Source organism: Kryptolebias marmoratus, linkage group LG6 (assembly GCF_001649575.2).
Source record: "Kryptolebias marmoratus isolate JLee-2015 linkage group LG6, ASM164957v2, whole genome shotgun sequence".
NCBI lineage: Eukaryota > Metazoa > Chordata > Actinopteri > Cyprinodontiformes > Rivulidae > Kryptolebias > Kryptolebias marmoratus.
The window spans coordinates 17,826,098-17,841,361 of NC_051435.1; the positions used below are offsets into that span (position 1 = coordinate 17,826,098).

General features: G+C 39.2%; 1 protein-coding gene across 1 annotated transcript in view; it reads right to left on the bottom strand.

The window, feature by feature from the left end:
* Positions 1 to 1,388, bottom strand: part of fgf14 (fibroblast growth factor 14) — a 108,075-nt gene extending 106,687 nt beyond the window's left edge. Inside the window, exon 1 of the mRNA XM_017410099.3 lies at positions 507 to 1,388. Coding sequence (XP_017265588.1) covers positions 507 to 717 — 211 coding nt within the window. The 5' untranslated portion in view covers positions 718 to 1,388. The remainder of the gene's footprint in view (positions 1 to 506) is intronic.
* Positions 1,389 to 15,264: the final 13,876 nt, after the last annotated feature.

Sequence of the window (15,264 nt, forward strand, 5' to 3'; positions counted from 1 at the left end):
GGATTGTGAAAAGAAAGGGGGTGGGGGGTGGGATGCTGCTGCAGTCAACCCGACGATGGAATAATCTGGTTATAGGAGGAATCACGTTGGTCGAGGGGGGTGGATGAGCCACTGTAACATCAATTCTCAGTGTGTGAGAGAGTGTGAAAGAGAGGGAGACACACACGCATTTATATAGAGAGAGGTAAGTGAGCAATTTAAAAAAGTTAGGAGATCATGGTGTCATATGATGGTGCAGACAGAAACAGGGGCTTTTATGTGCCTGTGCGCTGCGTCCCCACTACAGCTGCACTAAATAAGTTGTAACCCCCCACTACCCTCCCTTCCTCTCCTTTCCCCCCCTCTGCATGATCCGCCGGCTGCATAAATATGATTGCAGCTCCATCGCCGCTCCAACAAACAAGCAAACAAAACGCAGATACTCTTTCACGCGCACAGCCACGCAGCTCACGCACAACGCCTGGAGTGCATGGGCGCAGGCTATCTATGCGTGAGCTCATACTCACCACTTGGATTCTTGTTTTTCTTCAGACTCTTGCCACAAAGACACTGCAGCATATGCGTTCCTTTGCTGAAAATGTTCCAAAGAAACCACATTGATTTGGGCGAAGAGCAATCCAGCGGCTTAAACACCCAGATATAGATGAGATCCTTGCGGTTGCATAATAAGAACACAATTGGATCAGTTCTCCAGAGCAAGGCTACCAGTTGGATCATAGAAAAAATAGGTACATCCAAGTCCTGTGCGCTTTCATTCACCTGACACACACGCGCGCACACACTCACGCACAAACATATATAAATATTCAGTGTCTTATCAGACTTGGTAATAGCGGTGTGTGTCTTCTGCTGCCTCCTCAACTAGTCTACAATAGAAAAAATACTCTAGAAATCGCATGTGTCGCACCGGGAGGAGACGGGTCGCCGGTAAACAAACCCAACTAATGTGCAAGGAGCCAAACCACGGTGGATTTCCGAGGAGAAAATCATTGCCTATTAGTTCATCACTCTGAGGAGAGAGGAGGGTGGATCTGCACAGCATCAAAAGCCAGGGGAGGATGCATCCTATGTGCACACACTGCTGCAACGATAGCCCCAGCGAAACGCCACATCAAGTCCAGAATCGTGTCTCCCCCCCCCCCTCCTCGCCTCCTTTCACGCCAAAAAGATGACTGGCGAGGACAGATGACGGCGGGCTCAGTTTGGGTTTCTCATCGTAGCTGCAGGTCCCTCGCCGCAGCGTCTCTGTTACAGCCTGCTTTTGGGGTTCTTGGTGTGTGTGTGTGTGTGTGTGAGTGTGTGTGTGCGCGCGCGCTCGTCCCCTTTTCATCACCGCGCCGCTGACATCTCATAAAGTGCGGTGCGCACGGAGGAAAACATTTGCATGAATTTCCTTCAGCACCGGACCTCTGTCAGAAACATACATTTATATATATATAACAGAGGAGGAGGAGGAGGGGTTAAATTGAAAAATTGCCTTTCCATTACGTAAAACACGTGGCTTCTGTGCCGTCATATCAGAGGTGCTCGGATTTTTATTATTTTTTTATTTTCCTGTGAACCGACTCAGACCGACTGTCCCAAATGGTTTGCTCCTTTTGTCGTTCAGGGCATAAAAAGACTTATGTATTTGCAACTTGTCCTGTGTTTTCGTGAGCTTAAATCATCTGAATCCTCAAGTTGCAAAAAAGTCACAAATGCTCAGACACGTCAGTGGTTCCCAAAGTAGGGGTCGAGATCCCACCGTGGGTCGTGAAACACCAAAGGAGGGGTCTTGAGATGACTTTTCAGAAATAAAAAATATATACAAAGAGGATTCCCAACATAATATTTTTTGTTAATTGCTAAATATAAAGACAATAGTCAAAAATACAAAGCCCAAAAGTCGGGGCTTTGTGCAAAATGTAAATAATAACTGAATGCAAGGATTTGCAATCATTATAAATTCATATTTTATTCCTAATGGAACATAGTAAACATATCAAATGTTTAAACTAAGAAATTGTACAATTTGTTTGGAAAAAAAATAAGATCATTTTGAATTGGATAGCTGCAAGACAAATAAAAAAACTTTGGATGGGGCAACAAAAGGCTGTAAAAGTAAGTGGTTTACTTAGTTGCAAAATGCTGGAGGAGCTAGAGCAGCTGAATGTCTCAGAAGCAAAGATGGGAAGAGGTTTGCCAGTCTGCAAAAAAAAAAAAAAACACACACACACATCTAAAAATAGCAGAACAATTTCTGATTAATGTTCCTCAGTGTAAAATTGTGAAGACTTTGAACACCCCATCATCTAAATATATCATCAAAAGATTTCAAGAATCTCTGAGCTCAAAGGATGAGGCCAAAAGTCAGTATTGGATGTCTGTGATCTTTGGACCGTGGCACAGAATTAAAACAGGTCTTGTTCTGTTCTGGACATCACTGCATGCACTCAAAAACACTTCCACCAGTCACTGTCTGCCTATGCTCCCATCCAGATTATGCCTTTTTATGGGTAGTCCTTGCATAGTTCACCAAGACAGTGGTAAACTGTGTACTGCAACCATTACAGCAACATGCCTTTGTAGCAGAAGAGTCCATGTGCTGAACTGGCTTGTCTGCAGTCCAGCTGAAAACAGCTGAAATCAGACCAAAATGGGCCATTACCCTCCAAAAACCCCAGCAACTGGTCTCCTTCTAAATGTTTAGAGAAGAGGGGATCTTTCAGTGTTAAACATGGACCTGTCCCAATGTTTTGAGATGTGTTGATGCCATCAAATTCAAAATTACCTTACTTTCTTAATGGTGAATAAAATATAGGGCTATGAGATCTGTAAATCATTGCATTCTGTTTAATTTTCTATTTTACACAACATCCCATTTTTTTCCAAATTGTACATGAAGATATTATAACAGTTGCTCAGGTTGTTATATCCTTGTTTAATTGACTTATTAGCAGTGTTTGTCTGCTTTAACCAGCAATAGTCAGGGTTGCAAGTATTTGCCACTGTGTTATTTTGTGGGTCAGAGGCTGAAAAGTTTGGAAATCACTGACCTTGAAAGTGGTTCCCAAAGTTGAGTTCAGGACCCCATTGTGGGACAAGAAAAACCAAATGGGGAATCTTAAGATAATCTCCAATTATAAACTTACATTTAAAAGTTATTGCTTATGACACATTTTCACCATAATTGAAACAAAATAAATAATAATAAATATAAATAAATAAAGAATGAAATTAGGCTGTGACTGTTGAAGATGGCATTAGCCAACAAGTTCCCAAAATTGATCTCAAAACATGTTTTTAATTTTCTTGCTTGAGTAGTGGGGCTTTGCTCTCATATTGCTGGAATTTTGAAGATATTAGAAAATGCACAAGGCAAATTTTCTCTCAAAACATTCACAGAGCCACCACGAGCACCTGGAACTTGTCTGAGCTTAGTTTTCCTAATTCTAGACCTGTATTTTGTTGTTGACATGTGTGCAAAACCTTGGCAAATTTTGGCCTAAATCTTTCCTGGATTTTGTGTAAGCATGTCGTTCAGTTCAAAGTTAAATTTTGCATATTTTCTAGCAATTTTTTCTCCAATTAGTCCCCAATAGTTGCAGTCCAGTGAGATACTACCAAAAGACTGACTGTATTTTCACTATGTCCTTGTTTAATGGGATTGTTTGTATAGTTTTTATATTTAAACCAGCAATAAATGGGGTCACAAACTTTTGTCACTATCATCTTGTGGGTCGGAAGCCAAAATGTTCCATAACCACTGATCTAAATGGTGTGTGCCTAAATGCTTAAAGAAGGCAAAAGAATAAAATAAAATAAAACAAAATATTGATCATTGTTTGGTGAAAAAAAACTATTCATTGGCTTTGTTTTTGTTCTATCAGCCCTCATCAAGGGAAGCCATTAGTGTTGCTCATGGTGACTGTTTCCATCATCTGATGCGTTTTCTCCAAGGAGCTAAAGATGTTCCATCACAGATGAAAGGAAAAGAAGATAGTGTTCTTCCCCCAATCATGTCTTATCTCACCACACAAAGTGTTGGAGAGAAATAAAGTGCGTGTAGAGATTGTTTTGCTTGTTTGTTTTTCTTTTCTCAGAAAAGACATTTTAGACCTCATGCTAACGCTGTGGCCTTTGCCTTGTTGGAACTTTTCAGTGTGGATGTGATAGAATGAAAATATTTTTACAGAAGCCCTTAAAATAGATAAGGAGAACCTATTTAACATTGAGACATAATTATTCCTCAGTAATTTATTTCATAAGGATTGATGATCAAATATCTAACATCTAATTTATGTCAGTAAATTGTGAATTTATAGTTAATTTGAAGGTGAAATTGATTTAGTTGTTTTTAACCATTTGGATTTGAACGTGATTTGAGTGGATCAAATCTAACTTTTAACAAATGTTATAAAAGATGTATTATAGTGCACACGTAGCATCAAGGGACCCCCTTTCTTTATTACTTCTGACATAGAAACATCTTTCAAACAACTTTTCTGTGTAGAAAGTTTAATGTGTTATGGAGTCATTGGTAATGTTTGGATAAGCTGTTGCTGATAATGCGTATCAGTAGACTTTGTTTTACATCTCTTTTAAGCCTCATAAAAAACATAATTTATGCAGAGATGTACATTTCATTGTGAAATACTTTAAAAAGTGAAAACTGAATGTTGATGATTTTTGTGTGCATTAACCAAATAAGTATAGTGCTGTGATTAGAGCTGTCGCCTCTCGGCAAGAAGGTAGCAGAATTATTTTCCAACCTGGATGAAGTTTGCATGTTCTCCTTATGCATGCATGGGTTTTCTCCAGTTTCCTCCCACAGACCAAAAACATGCATGTTAGATTCATTGGTCACTCTAAATTGTCCCTAGGTGTGAGTGAGAGTGTGAATGGTTGTTTGTCTCGTTTGTCTCTATCCCTGTGATGGACTTGTGACCTGACCCTTGCCTCTCACACAGTGATGGCTAGAGATAGGCACCAGGTAAAGAAGATGGATCGATTTATCTAATAAGAAAGTAGTCAAATAGTTTAACATATTTTATTGCTTTTGCCATTAGATGGGGACAGTTCAGTGATATTGTCAAAAGAGCCTCTATTGAGCAGGAAGAGTTAAGCTCCAATTGTACAGACCTCAAAGTTGGTGACCTTGTCAGAATTTGAGTGTCTGACTTTGTTGTGATGCCTCGTTTTGATAACAACTGAAGAGAGACCTTGGTTCTGCTTGTTGTTTGCAGTTCGTTTTTGAGTTCGTCTCTGTGCTGGTCTCCTCATTTTGTCTCATTGTATATGTGTTAACCTAAGTCTAAAGCATATGTTTGTTTAGCTTTAAGTAAAGTTCTGAAAAGTAAAGTAAAAGAAAAGTCTAACAAAAGTCAAGAAGGACCATTTGTAGCTTTAGGGGATAAGTCTAGTTACAGAACCGCTCTTAAATGCTGCATCATCCTCCAGTTCCTGGCTCCATCAGCTAAAAGCTCCACACTCCTCAGAAGCTGTCACCACATCACCACTGAACTTCAGTGAATTCTTGCTCCAACTTGCCATCTTGCCATGGTTCTATGGAGGTCCAATCAACCTCTGGAGTCCCCCAAAGATGAAGTGACAGCTGGCCATATAGCTTTAGATACGGTGAATAGTCTCCTTATCTGGTGATCAGAAAAGCAATGTCAGTCTGGTCATAAACTTTAGGCTTGTGTAAACTGATAAACAGATATTCCTTTCTAACCTGATACTTCCTCAAACTAATTTGATAATTTGATGGCAATATTGACACTCTTCTGACCTAAATTCCAAAATTATTGTTTATAAAAATAGTCTGAACTGTCCAGGTTGTTGAGTGTGTAAACCCTGAACATATACCTTAATTCCAAACATCCTGTTCAAAAGATTCGTGTGTTTTAGATAAACATAAATTCAAAGTCTTCCTTCAAATCATAAAAGGGTCCATTCTTACTTCAGGGTGTTATTTTTGTTAGATCATTTTTGAGCGAATGTAACTGTAAAAATCAGGCTCCAATAATTCAGAAAAATCACTTGGTGCTACATTCAGAATATTACTCCCAAATTTTCAATGTTACTTTTACTTTTGTTGTGTTGATTTTATTTTGATTTATTTTCAATGTATAGAAAACTTGCTCTCTGTTATTTGTAATACGCTAGGATTATAATTATATTGAATGGATTCAGCCGTCAGCTGTTGAGATCTGATAAATTATAAGGGTGAGTACATAAATAAAGAAAAATAATAAATAGGCTGTAAGGTGATATAGGTTTGTAAAGATTAGAAAACCTGCATTCGTCCATGACAGTCGCTGTAGCAAGAAGTCCCAAGAACATTCTGGTGCTAAAAAGAGAGATGCTAAATCCAATGCAGATATAATTTATTCACACAGTATTAAACCTGAGTATTCTGGGGTGAGCCCTGAAGTTTCTAGATGTTCACACCCACTTTTAAAGAGAAAACTGATGCTACTTTTGGAAAAAAAAAAAAAAAAAATTCTCCAGAAACAACAATGTCCCAATCTCTAATTTCTCACCAGTTGGCACTTAATCAAACTTCTCATATAGGCTGTCTTTTTTCAGTGCTGGTGGCATAATCATACTTTTTTTTTCCTTTTACAGAAAAACTAACTGGGATTTGTCCCACAGATGTCTCCATGGAGACAGCATGTGGTCTCTGCAGGTGCAGGGGACTTTGGTTTTTCCCTGGGATGACTTGCAGGAGGCTTAGCCCCAGGCCAAAGATGTTACTGTATTTTGCCCAAGAGCGGCTTTTAACCATCCAACAGTTAAGCCTTTTCACTTTTACCACAAAGTGAAAATAAACTAGGGTGACACATTTCTGTGCCACATCAAACCCAGAGTGTTATATTATTGTATCCAAACCACAGAGTTGTGCCTTTGTATCAAGTCAAAGCCACAGTGCCGCATCTACGTCTACCAGTGGTCATATTCAGTGCTTTTATGCCTCTCATACACAGGAATACATAAACTATCACCAGTTACACATAGAGCTTCAAAATCTTATTTTGTTAAAGTCTTAGAGGAGTCAAGGACTGTTGAAGTTATTTACAAAATCCTTTGACACTGTTTCTTTCCTGAGTAATAAATGCAGTCAACATACGTAACTCTCCCACAAGGCAGGGTTTGGTGTCAGGGGAGGCCTTTTCAGAGGAGTTCTTTAAAGGGATTGTGTCGAGTGTTTGTTTTTTCCTTTAATCCACTTGATTGACCTGGTTTCGTGGTGCAGGTCTTGTCAGCTGTCTGTGTTAAGCTGTTCCTTAAGGATGTGAAACAAACTTTTTTTTATTGTTTGTATTTGTGATTTTATCATTATTTAAAGCCTAACGTCTTTTTTGCTTTCAGCAGGTGGCTGTGTAACAACACATTTGCTGTGTACACTGTATGCACAGTATGTATCACCTCAGAAAATTGGAACATGGAAACTTTTTAACCATTTCTTGCTTTAGACTTTAGACTTTCATTCTAACGTTATATATACTCAAATAGTCTCCGAATCAGCATGAGTCTGCGTAGACTGTGGAGTCCACTGCAGGCTCCCCTTTTCTGCAGAGGCCCGTCATCTTTCCTATCGATCTTCTCACTGTAATGTAAAGTATCATTGCACCCTGGAGGATATCATCTGACATTTTTGTCAGGGATCATTAGAATACTACTTTTTGAATGCCTAGGCTGTGGCCAGCAGAAAGTGGTTCCCTTAGGTGGTTTTTTTAACCTTGTTTTCTTCTGATTGGGGGAAAAAAAAAAAACTTTATGTAGTATCCACAAATGAAGCGGTTGCAGTTTTGCACATGGCCTCTGTGGTTTTTACTGTACACATTTAAAAGATTCACACTTGGGGGAGTGTGAAGACTGCATGAATGAGTGTTATCATTTGGAGATTTGTGTAAAATGTCATTGCATAACATTATAATAAGTGACGAATAAAGGTGATTCAGAACCCCTGTCTTTTACTTTGGTGAGTGTAAACAGCAGAAGTGGCTTAAAGAAAGTAATGAGAATACTCAGAAATGAACGGACCTGAACTCTAATGAACTGAATCATGTAAGGAACTTTACTGAGATAATCTGAATATTTTGTTACTATGCCTCATTAAATATAAGTATGAGTACATGGCAAGTGTCGATGAGTTGATATGCTTAATGTACTCTTTAAAAGAACAGATATTCCTGTCTGTTTCCATTTTAATTTTGCCCACCACCATGGACGATGGGCAGTCATGTAATTGTAAACTGACTGAAGAGGGCCACCACAGCTTACTGACTTCAGCAAACAACAAAATGGTTATAATTCAGTCATTTTTACAAATAATGAGCTCATATTTGGTGTGGTAGTAGCTGAGAGTCACCTCTAACACATACTCCGAGAGCTGACAGATCCCGTGATATCTTCGTTTAAAACTTTGGAGAGCACTTTGACAGTTCATTCGCAATCCTTCAAGGAATGACAGATTGCATTTTTAACACTGAACTTCTGTCCAAAAGCTGAGCATAAATATCAGATCTTATTACAAGCTGAAATAGTGTGTCACTCTCCTAAACATTGCATTTTATTTTAAAAATTGAACTGAACTTCTTCAACTACTTTAAACCAAATGCTTATAGTGACACCTGTGTAAAGACTTTGTTCATTTTGAGGGTTTTAACGCTGTGTTTCATTTTAGTTTTCTAGCAACACTCAGGGTAGCCGTGGGTCGAAGGGAAGAATCATCACTCCCCCAACCAGAAAATTGACAATTTGATCCCTTTGCTCCCTCTGAGTGTCAGAGTGACCTTGGGCAAGAAACTGAACCCCACTTTGTCACCGATACGTGTTTCAAAGAAAATATGTGGCATCTGTAAAATGTGATGTATACAACAAGAAATACTGTTTAAGTGTAAGATCTTAGTGTGTGAACTACTTACCATTGATTCCTTTAATGTTTGCCACATGTGTGAGTTACCAATGGAGTGTCGTATTTTACACATTTGCAGGATTTTCTTCTATCTTTTTTGGCACAACTTATGGGATTTATTTTATTTGTTGAATGATTTGATGAAAAGTAGATGGATTGACTGGTTTGCCAGTTGAACGGGCTGATTTTGCCATTTTTTAACTAATCATTATTATAGCCACACCTAAGCGTATTAAGTCAGTTAAAAGGGAGGCACATCTGTGGGCAGCACATTTTGTCAATGTACTTCCCACAACAAGGGTTCCTACTTTTTTTTTTCAGTACAACACAGTCTGAAGGAAGCTGACTAATAAATAAAACTATCTTTTTTTAAAAAAAGAACAATGTTGTATTTATAAGGAAAGTGATAAGACTTTAATTTTATCTTTTAGAGCCTTTAATATTTAACTGGTTAGAAAGGAAGTGTTACTTTTAAAGATGAATTATGGATAACGTAGCACTTGTTACTGCTTTTGCCTAGATATATGAATCTGTCTTTATTGAAGAAAGTCTCAGCCTCTCTGAGAAGCTAAATTTAAACCCAATCATATGTTGACAGTAAACCTAATTACCTGATATATGAAGAGTTTCATCCATATTTTGAACATTTTTTTCCAGTATTTCAGAACTTGCTGTTCCTATTTTGCTCCTGTCCCAAAATTGTATTAAAAAAGAGCAATAAAAATTCTTAGTTATATTTTGATTTTATATTATTACTTTTTAAATATACAGTGGGTTTCACATTATGCTCTGTTCTTGTGTACTATTACAGTGTACAAGGTGTTTTAGAAACAAGGCTCTCCCTGTCAACATTTTTCCCACAGTAAGAAAAATGCACATAATGTGACCTTTATATGAAGATTAACAATGTTTTTAGTAATAGACTCCATGAAGATTATTAAAATAGGTTACACGAGTAGCTTTACAGTGGCCACTTTAATTTAGAAACACACTTTTGTTCAAATTGGCCAGTGCTCCCAGGGACTCTGGACCCTCATGTGTCAGGTGTTGGAACCAGCTCGCCACTCCTTCCTCACATGTTTGCGGCCAAGATGTCCATCCATCAGAGTAGTAAGACGAGCTGTGTTTAGCAATGCTTGGAGAACCTGTTCATGAGCAATGAACAGCTGCTTGGAGCAAAGTCATGACCAAGGACTCCATTTCAGCATACAAAGACACAAACTGTTAGCAAATGTTCATTTTGTCTCCAGTGAATGCGACATGTTTCACACCACACATCTGAGCTGAAGGGCCCAGAACTGCTTTAAAGCACGATGCAACTTATATCATTGAGTCAGCACTCATCATATGCTCACAGCAAATAACATATAAATTATAGGCCACTAGATCTTTAAACAAACGCTACCATTCATATTTGATTCTTCATCAATTTTCCCCTCACTGTTGTGGCTTAAATTACACATTATATGAAATAATTAGACACCATCTCTAAAAGCTCTTGAGTGCACTCACATTATGAGTAACAGGCTAAAAGACCAATAAAACAAATTGAGGAATCCCACACATAATAAGTGCCTCCTCTTTAAAACCAGTCATTGCCGAGCGGGTTTGTTTCTGCAGAGCGATAAGGACGGTGACACCGGCATGCCACCCTCTGCTGAAAGGGCAAGGTAGCCCACATTCTGTGAGAAAAGAGTGCAAATTATACACACCATGACACTGTGATGATCAAAATGTTTATGTATGTCATTTCTCCTTTCAGTGTCAAGCTGGTGGTTTGCAGTCTGACAAATAAGGACAACTAAAAGTTAAAGGCCTACCATTCCTTGAAGGAATGTATATTGCCTGCCACACACAATAAAGACTAACCTAACCTTTACAGCTTAAACTGCACATGAAGATACCTGAGTCACATGGCAAGCACCTGTTCAAAAACACATACATCAATAATTTAACCATAACCAGAAATCTTCAAAATGCACATGATTTTTTGTTTTGTTTTGTTTTTTTTCCCTTTTACAGGGTCGAGCAAACTTGTGTGAAAAATCTGCCAATTGTTTATTTTTTTACACCAGGTGCCCCTTCTGATGTGACCTGGGCTCAAACCCACAGTCTCAGCATTACAACATTGCAGCACTGACCACTGAGCAACCGTAATCCAAAAGTAAAAACTGTCACAATCTGTGTTTTTGCTTGTTTTTCAGCTTTTTGTGTTCTTCTCTGGGTTTTGTTTTGGCTTCCTGTGTCTCCATGCTTCCATGTGCTATCTTCTCCTACAGTCAGTATTTTTCCATGTCAGCCTGCCACAACCAGGCTACACCTGTCCCTTTTTTGTAATAAATCACCTGTTTTCAACTTCCTCATCAGCCCACGCCCGTATATTCTGTTCCCTTGCATTTTATCTCTGCCGGCTCATTGTTGTTCCTGTTTGCTGTCTTGGTTCCTCTCCTTATGTGAATACTCCTCGAGCTCCTTGTGTTTTTTAAATTACAAGTTTACTTCTGAGTTCCCCATGTAGTCTTCATTCTGGCTCATCTGTCCTGCCGTCATGACAAAAATATGCAGAATAATCATCACCAGTTAATAAATATATAGTACAAAGACCTGGAGGAACAAATGAAGAGCTAGAATATATCTAAATCTATTTTTTATAGCTATTTATATTTATAGCTAAATCCTGCTTCTATTTGAAAACATTGATGGATGTGCTTTTTAACAGGTGTTTGTCATGTGACAGTGATTTAAAGCTGAAAAAGGGCAGTGGCCCGAAATGTCACACTGATAAAATGTGCCGTGCTCTGTTGGAGGGTGGCTCTTTTTCTCACTTTCACTCAACAGCTGTGGGTTAAACTAACTTTTTATATTTTCAAATATTTCATCAGGAAGTCTCTATTGATTTTAGGGCCGGCATGCTCTGTGTCTCCAGCAAGCCCATCAGAACCAAAGACACTCAGATCAATTGTGGTTTCACAGCAGTCCTGCCTATATTTGGAAACATCTGTCACGGAGGTATGCGGCTGAAATTACCCATGAAGATAAATCTCAGTTTTGCTTCAGGGTGAGGCAGAACATACCAGCAGTGAGTGGTCACCCTGCGCATGGGGAAGGGTCAGATGGAGCCGTGAATATGTGGGTTGATATGCATTGCAAATGCTGCGGTGGTCACTCTAATCCCGAGCACCGTTTGACCCCGGCAACTGCCCCGCATGTGGCCTTTCATAGCCACACTCTCACCCAAACTTCGTCCAAAAGTGACACATGCACCCATGTTTCCAGAAAGTGCACTGCCTAAAATAAAGCGCGCTCAAATCACGCCCTTCTCTAACCATCTCTCTGGGAGTTTTCTTTTCCAGGAGAACTGACATTGTCAAAGTCTTTGCTTCCTTAACATTAACACGTTTCCTATTTTTAGCCTCCCTGGGTTCCCTGGCGTTGCTGGAAATTTGGCAGGAACAAAGGAACATAGTCATGCCGACGTGGGGCTGTGTGATTGATTGGTTTCTGCTGTGCCACAAAGATAATCAATATTTCAGCTCTTTTGTTCCCAGTTCAACCACTGTTCTGCCGTGCGCTAGCCTGCTCTGCTGTCTTTTCAACTCTCCTCTGTTCCTGCTTCACTATATATTTCAGAAGTGACTGGGACTGCAAGTACAGGGGATTATCTTGTACTACTCGTACCAGAATGAAATGTAACAAGGTAAAGAGCAAGTGTGATCCTGTGAGCAGGACATGAGCTGGGTGATGTGTCTCCATGAAAAACCTTGCTTTGCCCTAAAGTGTAGTTTTGGGAGATATTTAACTTGCTGTTTTCTGTTACTGTTAAGACAATCATATAAAACAGGGGTGTCAAACTCCAGGCTTTAAGGGCCACTGTCCTGAAAGTTTTAGGTTTTTTTCTGCTCCAAAACACCTGATTCAAACGGTTTATTTACCTCCTCGCCAAATCATCAAGTTCTCCAGAAGCACGTCCACAAGTCGTTCATTCAAACATGGCCCTCCAGGAGCGGAGTTTGACACATGTGATTTAGAAAGTGTTTTTTCCACACGTTATAATGACTAGTTTTACTGCAAGAAAATCACACAGCCTCACAGCAAATCAGTTAGAGGCAAATTCTGAAATAGATTTTTTTTTTTAATAATAATTGCCACATTGGAGTCGATAAATGCATATTAAACTCCTACTTACAGCAGCTTGCGTGAGCACTTGAACACAACGCAGGAAAAAGCTCAATTCACAGACTTTAAACTCCAACATCTCAAGCAAGTATTAAGTCTTGTAGTTTTTGTGATATTTTTGTAATTGTCTCACCCCACAATGAAAGATGTGCGATCATGTGTTTGCCTTTGTGTGTGTGTGTGTGTTTGTTTGTCTGTCTGTTAGCAAAATATCTCATAAACCACTGAATGAGTTTTAATGAAACTCTGCATTCAACACTGAATGAAATGGAGTAAATCCAATTCAAGATGACCTTAGCAAACACAAGAACAGCTAGAACTTGATCAGTCTCGCAGCTAATTATGGCAACCACTGTTGAAGTCAGCCCTGTTTGTCTGTTAGCAAAATATACTATGATATCATTTGGTTCTCTTTTCAAGTCAACTCAATTCAAGGTGGCTACCGCAGCTAATCAACCTTAGAAAAAAGGCTATAACACAATCAGTTGTATAGATATTGAGCAAAGGTTTGGTGTGGTAATAGCTGAGTCATTTCCAACACATACTCAGAATGTTATTTTAAAAAAATCTGACCAAATCAGCCGTAACTCTGTTCCCTTTAAAGATACGCCCATTTTAGTACAAAAGTCTGACATGAAAAAGCAGGTGAGCAATGTGCATTTCTTCAAGAACTGTTTAGTTTTTAATTTTAAAAAGCATCTGAATTTGCATTAAGGACCAAAACATATTATATATCATATGATTATACAAGATTTTATATTTGTATTGTGTACGCAAATCTTGTATTACAACTAGCTTGAACAAAAAGTTATGTTTTTATTCTTTGTTTTTTAAAGCAGCATGAGAAAAAGTGAAACACAAAGGTCTAAATGACGAGATTTGTCTTGTTTTTTTTTTGTTTTTTTTCTCCCCCAATAAACACAACCAGCCGAGATGATCAAAACAGTCGAGGTTGGCAGAAAAAAGACGAAATTATACTTGTTTTAAAAACACAAGGTTACATTTAAAGATGAAATTTGACTACAAAATGTGCACTTGTGTTATCATTCCGCAGTCAATTAGTCCGCCTGACTCAAGCTTATTTGCTATTCTCATAACTCATTTCACCGTTATGTAACAGTGCTGTGGGTATTTTTTTTTTTTACTTGTAAAAGACTGCAGCTTTTATTATTTATACCCTTTCATAGCACAGATCTGTGTGGAATACAGACCTGTATGGGACTGTGTATTCAAATGGGGCAAACTTCCTGCATTAAGAGCAGTAAGTACTGTTTGTACCAAATTGGCATCGAAAAGGCGCCACTTTTAGACGGTTCAAGACGATTTACTAGTCAAGGCATCCACTCCTCTGCAGCATTAGTGGCGCAGCGTAGTACCATACAGATCCAACCAACTATTAACTGGAAGTTTTGTTCACTTTATTGCAAGTTTCTGTGTAACAAGATTTTAGCCATGGAGTAACTGCGTTTGAATTGGTGTGGCAATCCCCCCATCAAGGCATTTGAGAACTTAATGCCAATGCTGCACTTTTGAATTTTTTCAATATTTGTAATAAAATTGATTTGTTTTTCCACACTAGTTAGTTCTAAAACAGGTTCACGTCCAACAGAAGGGGTTAGACATTTCTGTAATGAAACCAGTTCATTCCTCAGATCTTGTGATTTGAACGTATGAAAAGCTACCAGCACAATCGTGGGCTTCATTTGTTCCTGTAAACAGGAGAGCTTCCAAATAATTTGGCTGCAAAAACAGTACGACTTTTGTGTGTTTGTCAGTAACGAAAGCCCCCGATTGCAGGTGAGTCCTCTGTAATCCTAAACAAGCAGGCTTGGAACCACCGTGACGCAGCCACCTCCAAACAGGAACTTCCTCTGGGACCTGTTGCCATGGTCACAACCATCGCGCGGATTAAAACCTGACCTTGGGGAGATGCTCAGCCTCTTTTGTGCTGATCCCACACTGGCTGGGCTTCGTGTGCAAATCAGAGAAGAGGAACCTGAGCAAACTTCTTACGCTTCTGTCAGTCAGCGAAGGTAGGGTGGTCGACAGAGGTGTCCATCGATCGCACACGTACTCCCCCACCCCACGCCGTTCAAGCGTCAGGTCGTGCTGCGCTTCCCCAGTCCCACGGAGATCGTCTCTCACTGCACCTGTCCCCACAGCAGAGCAGCGGGAGATTCCCAGAA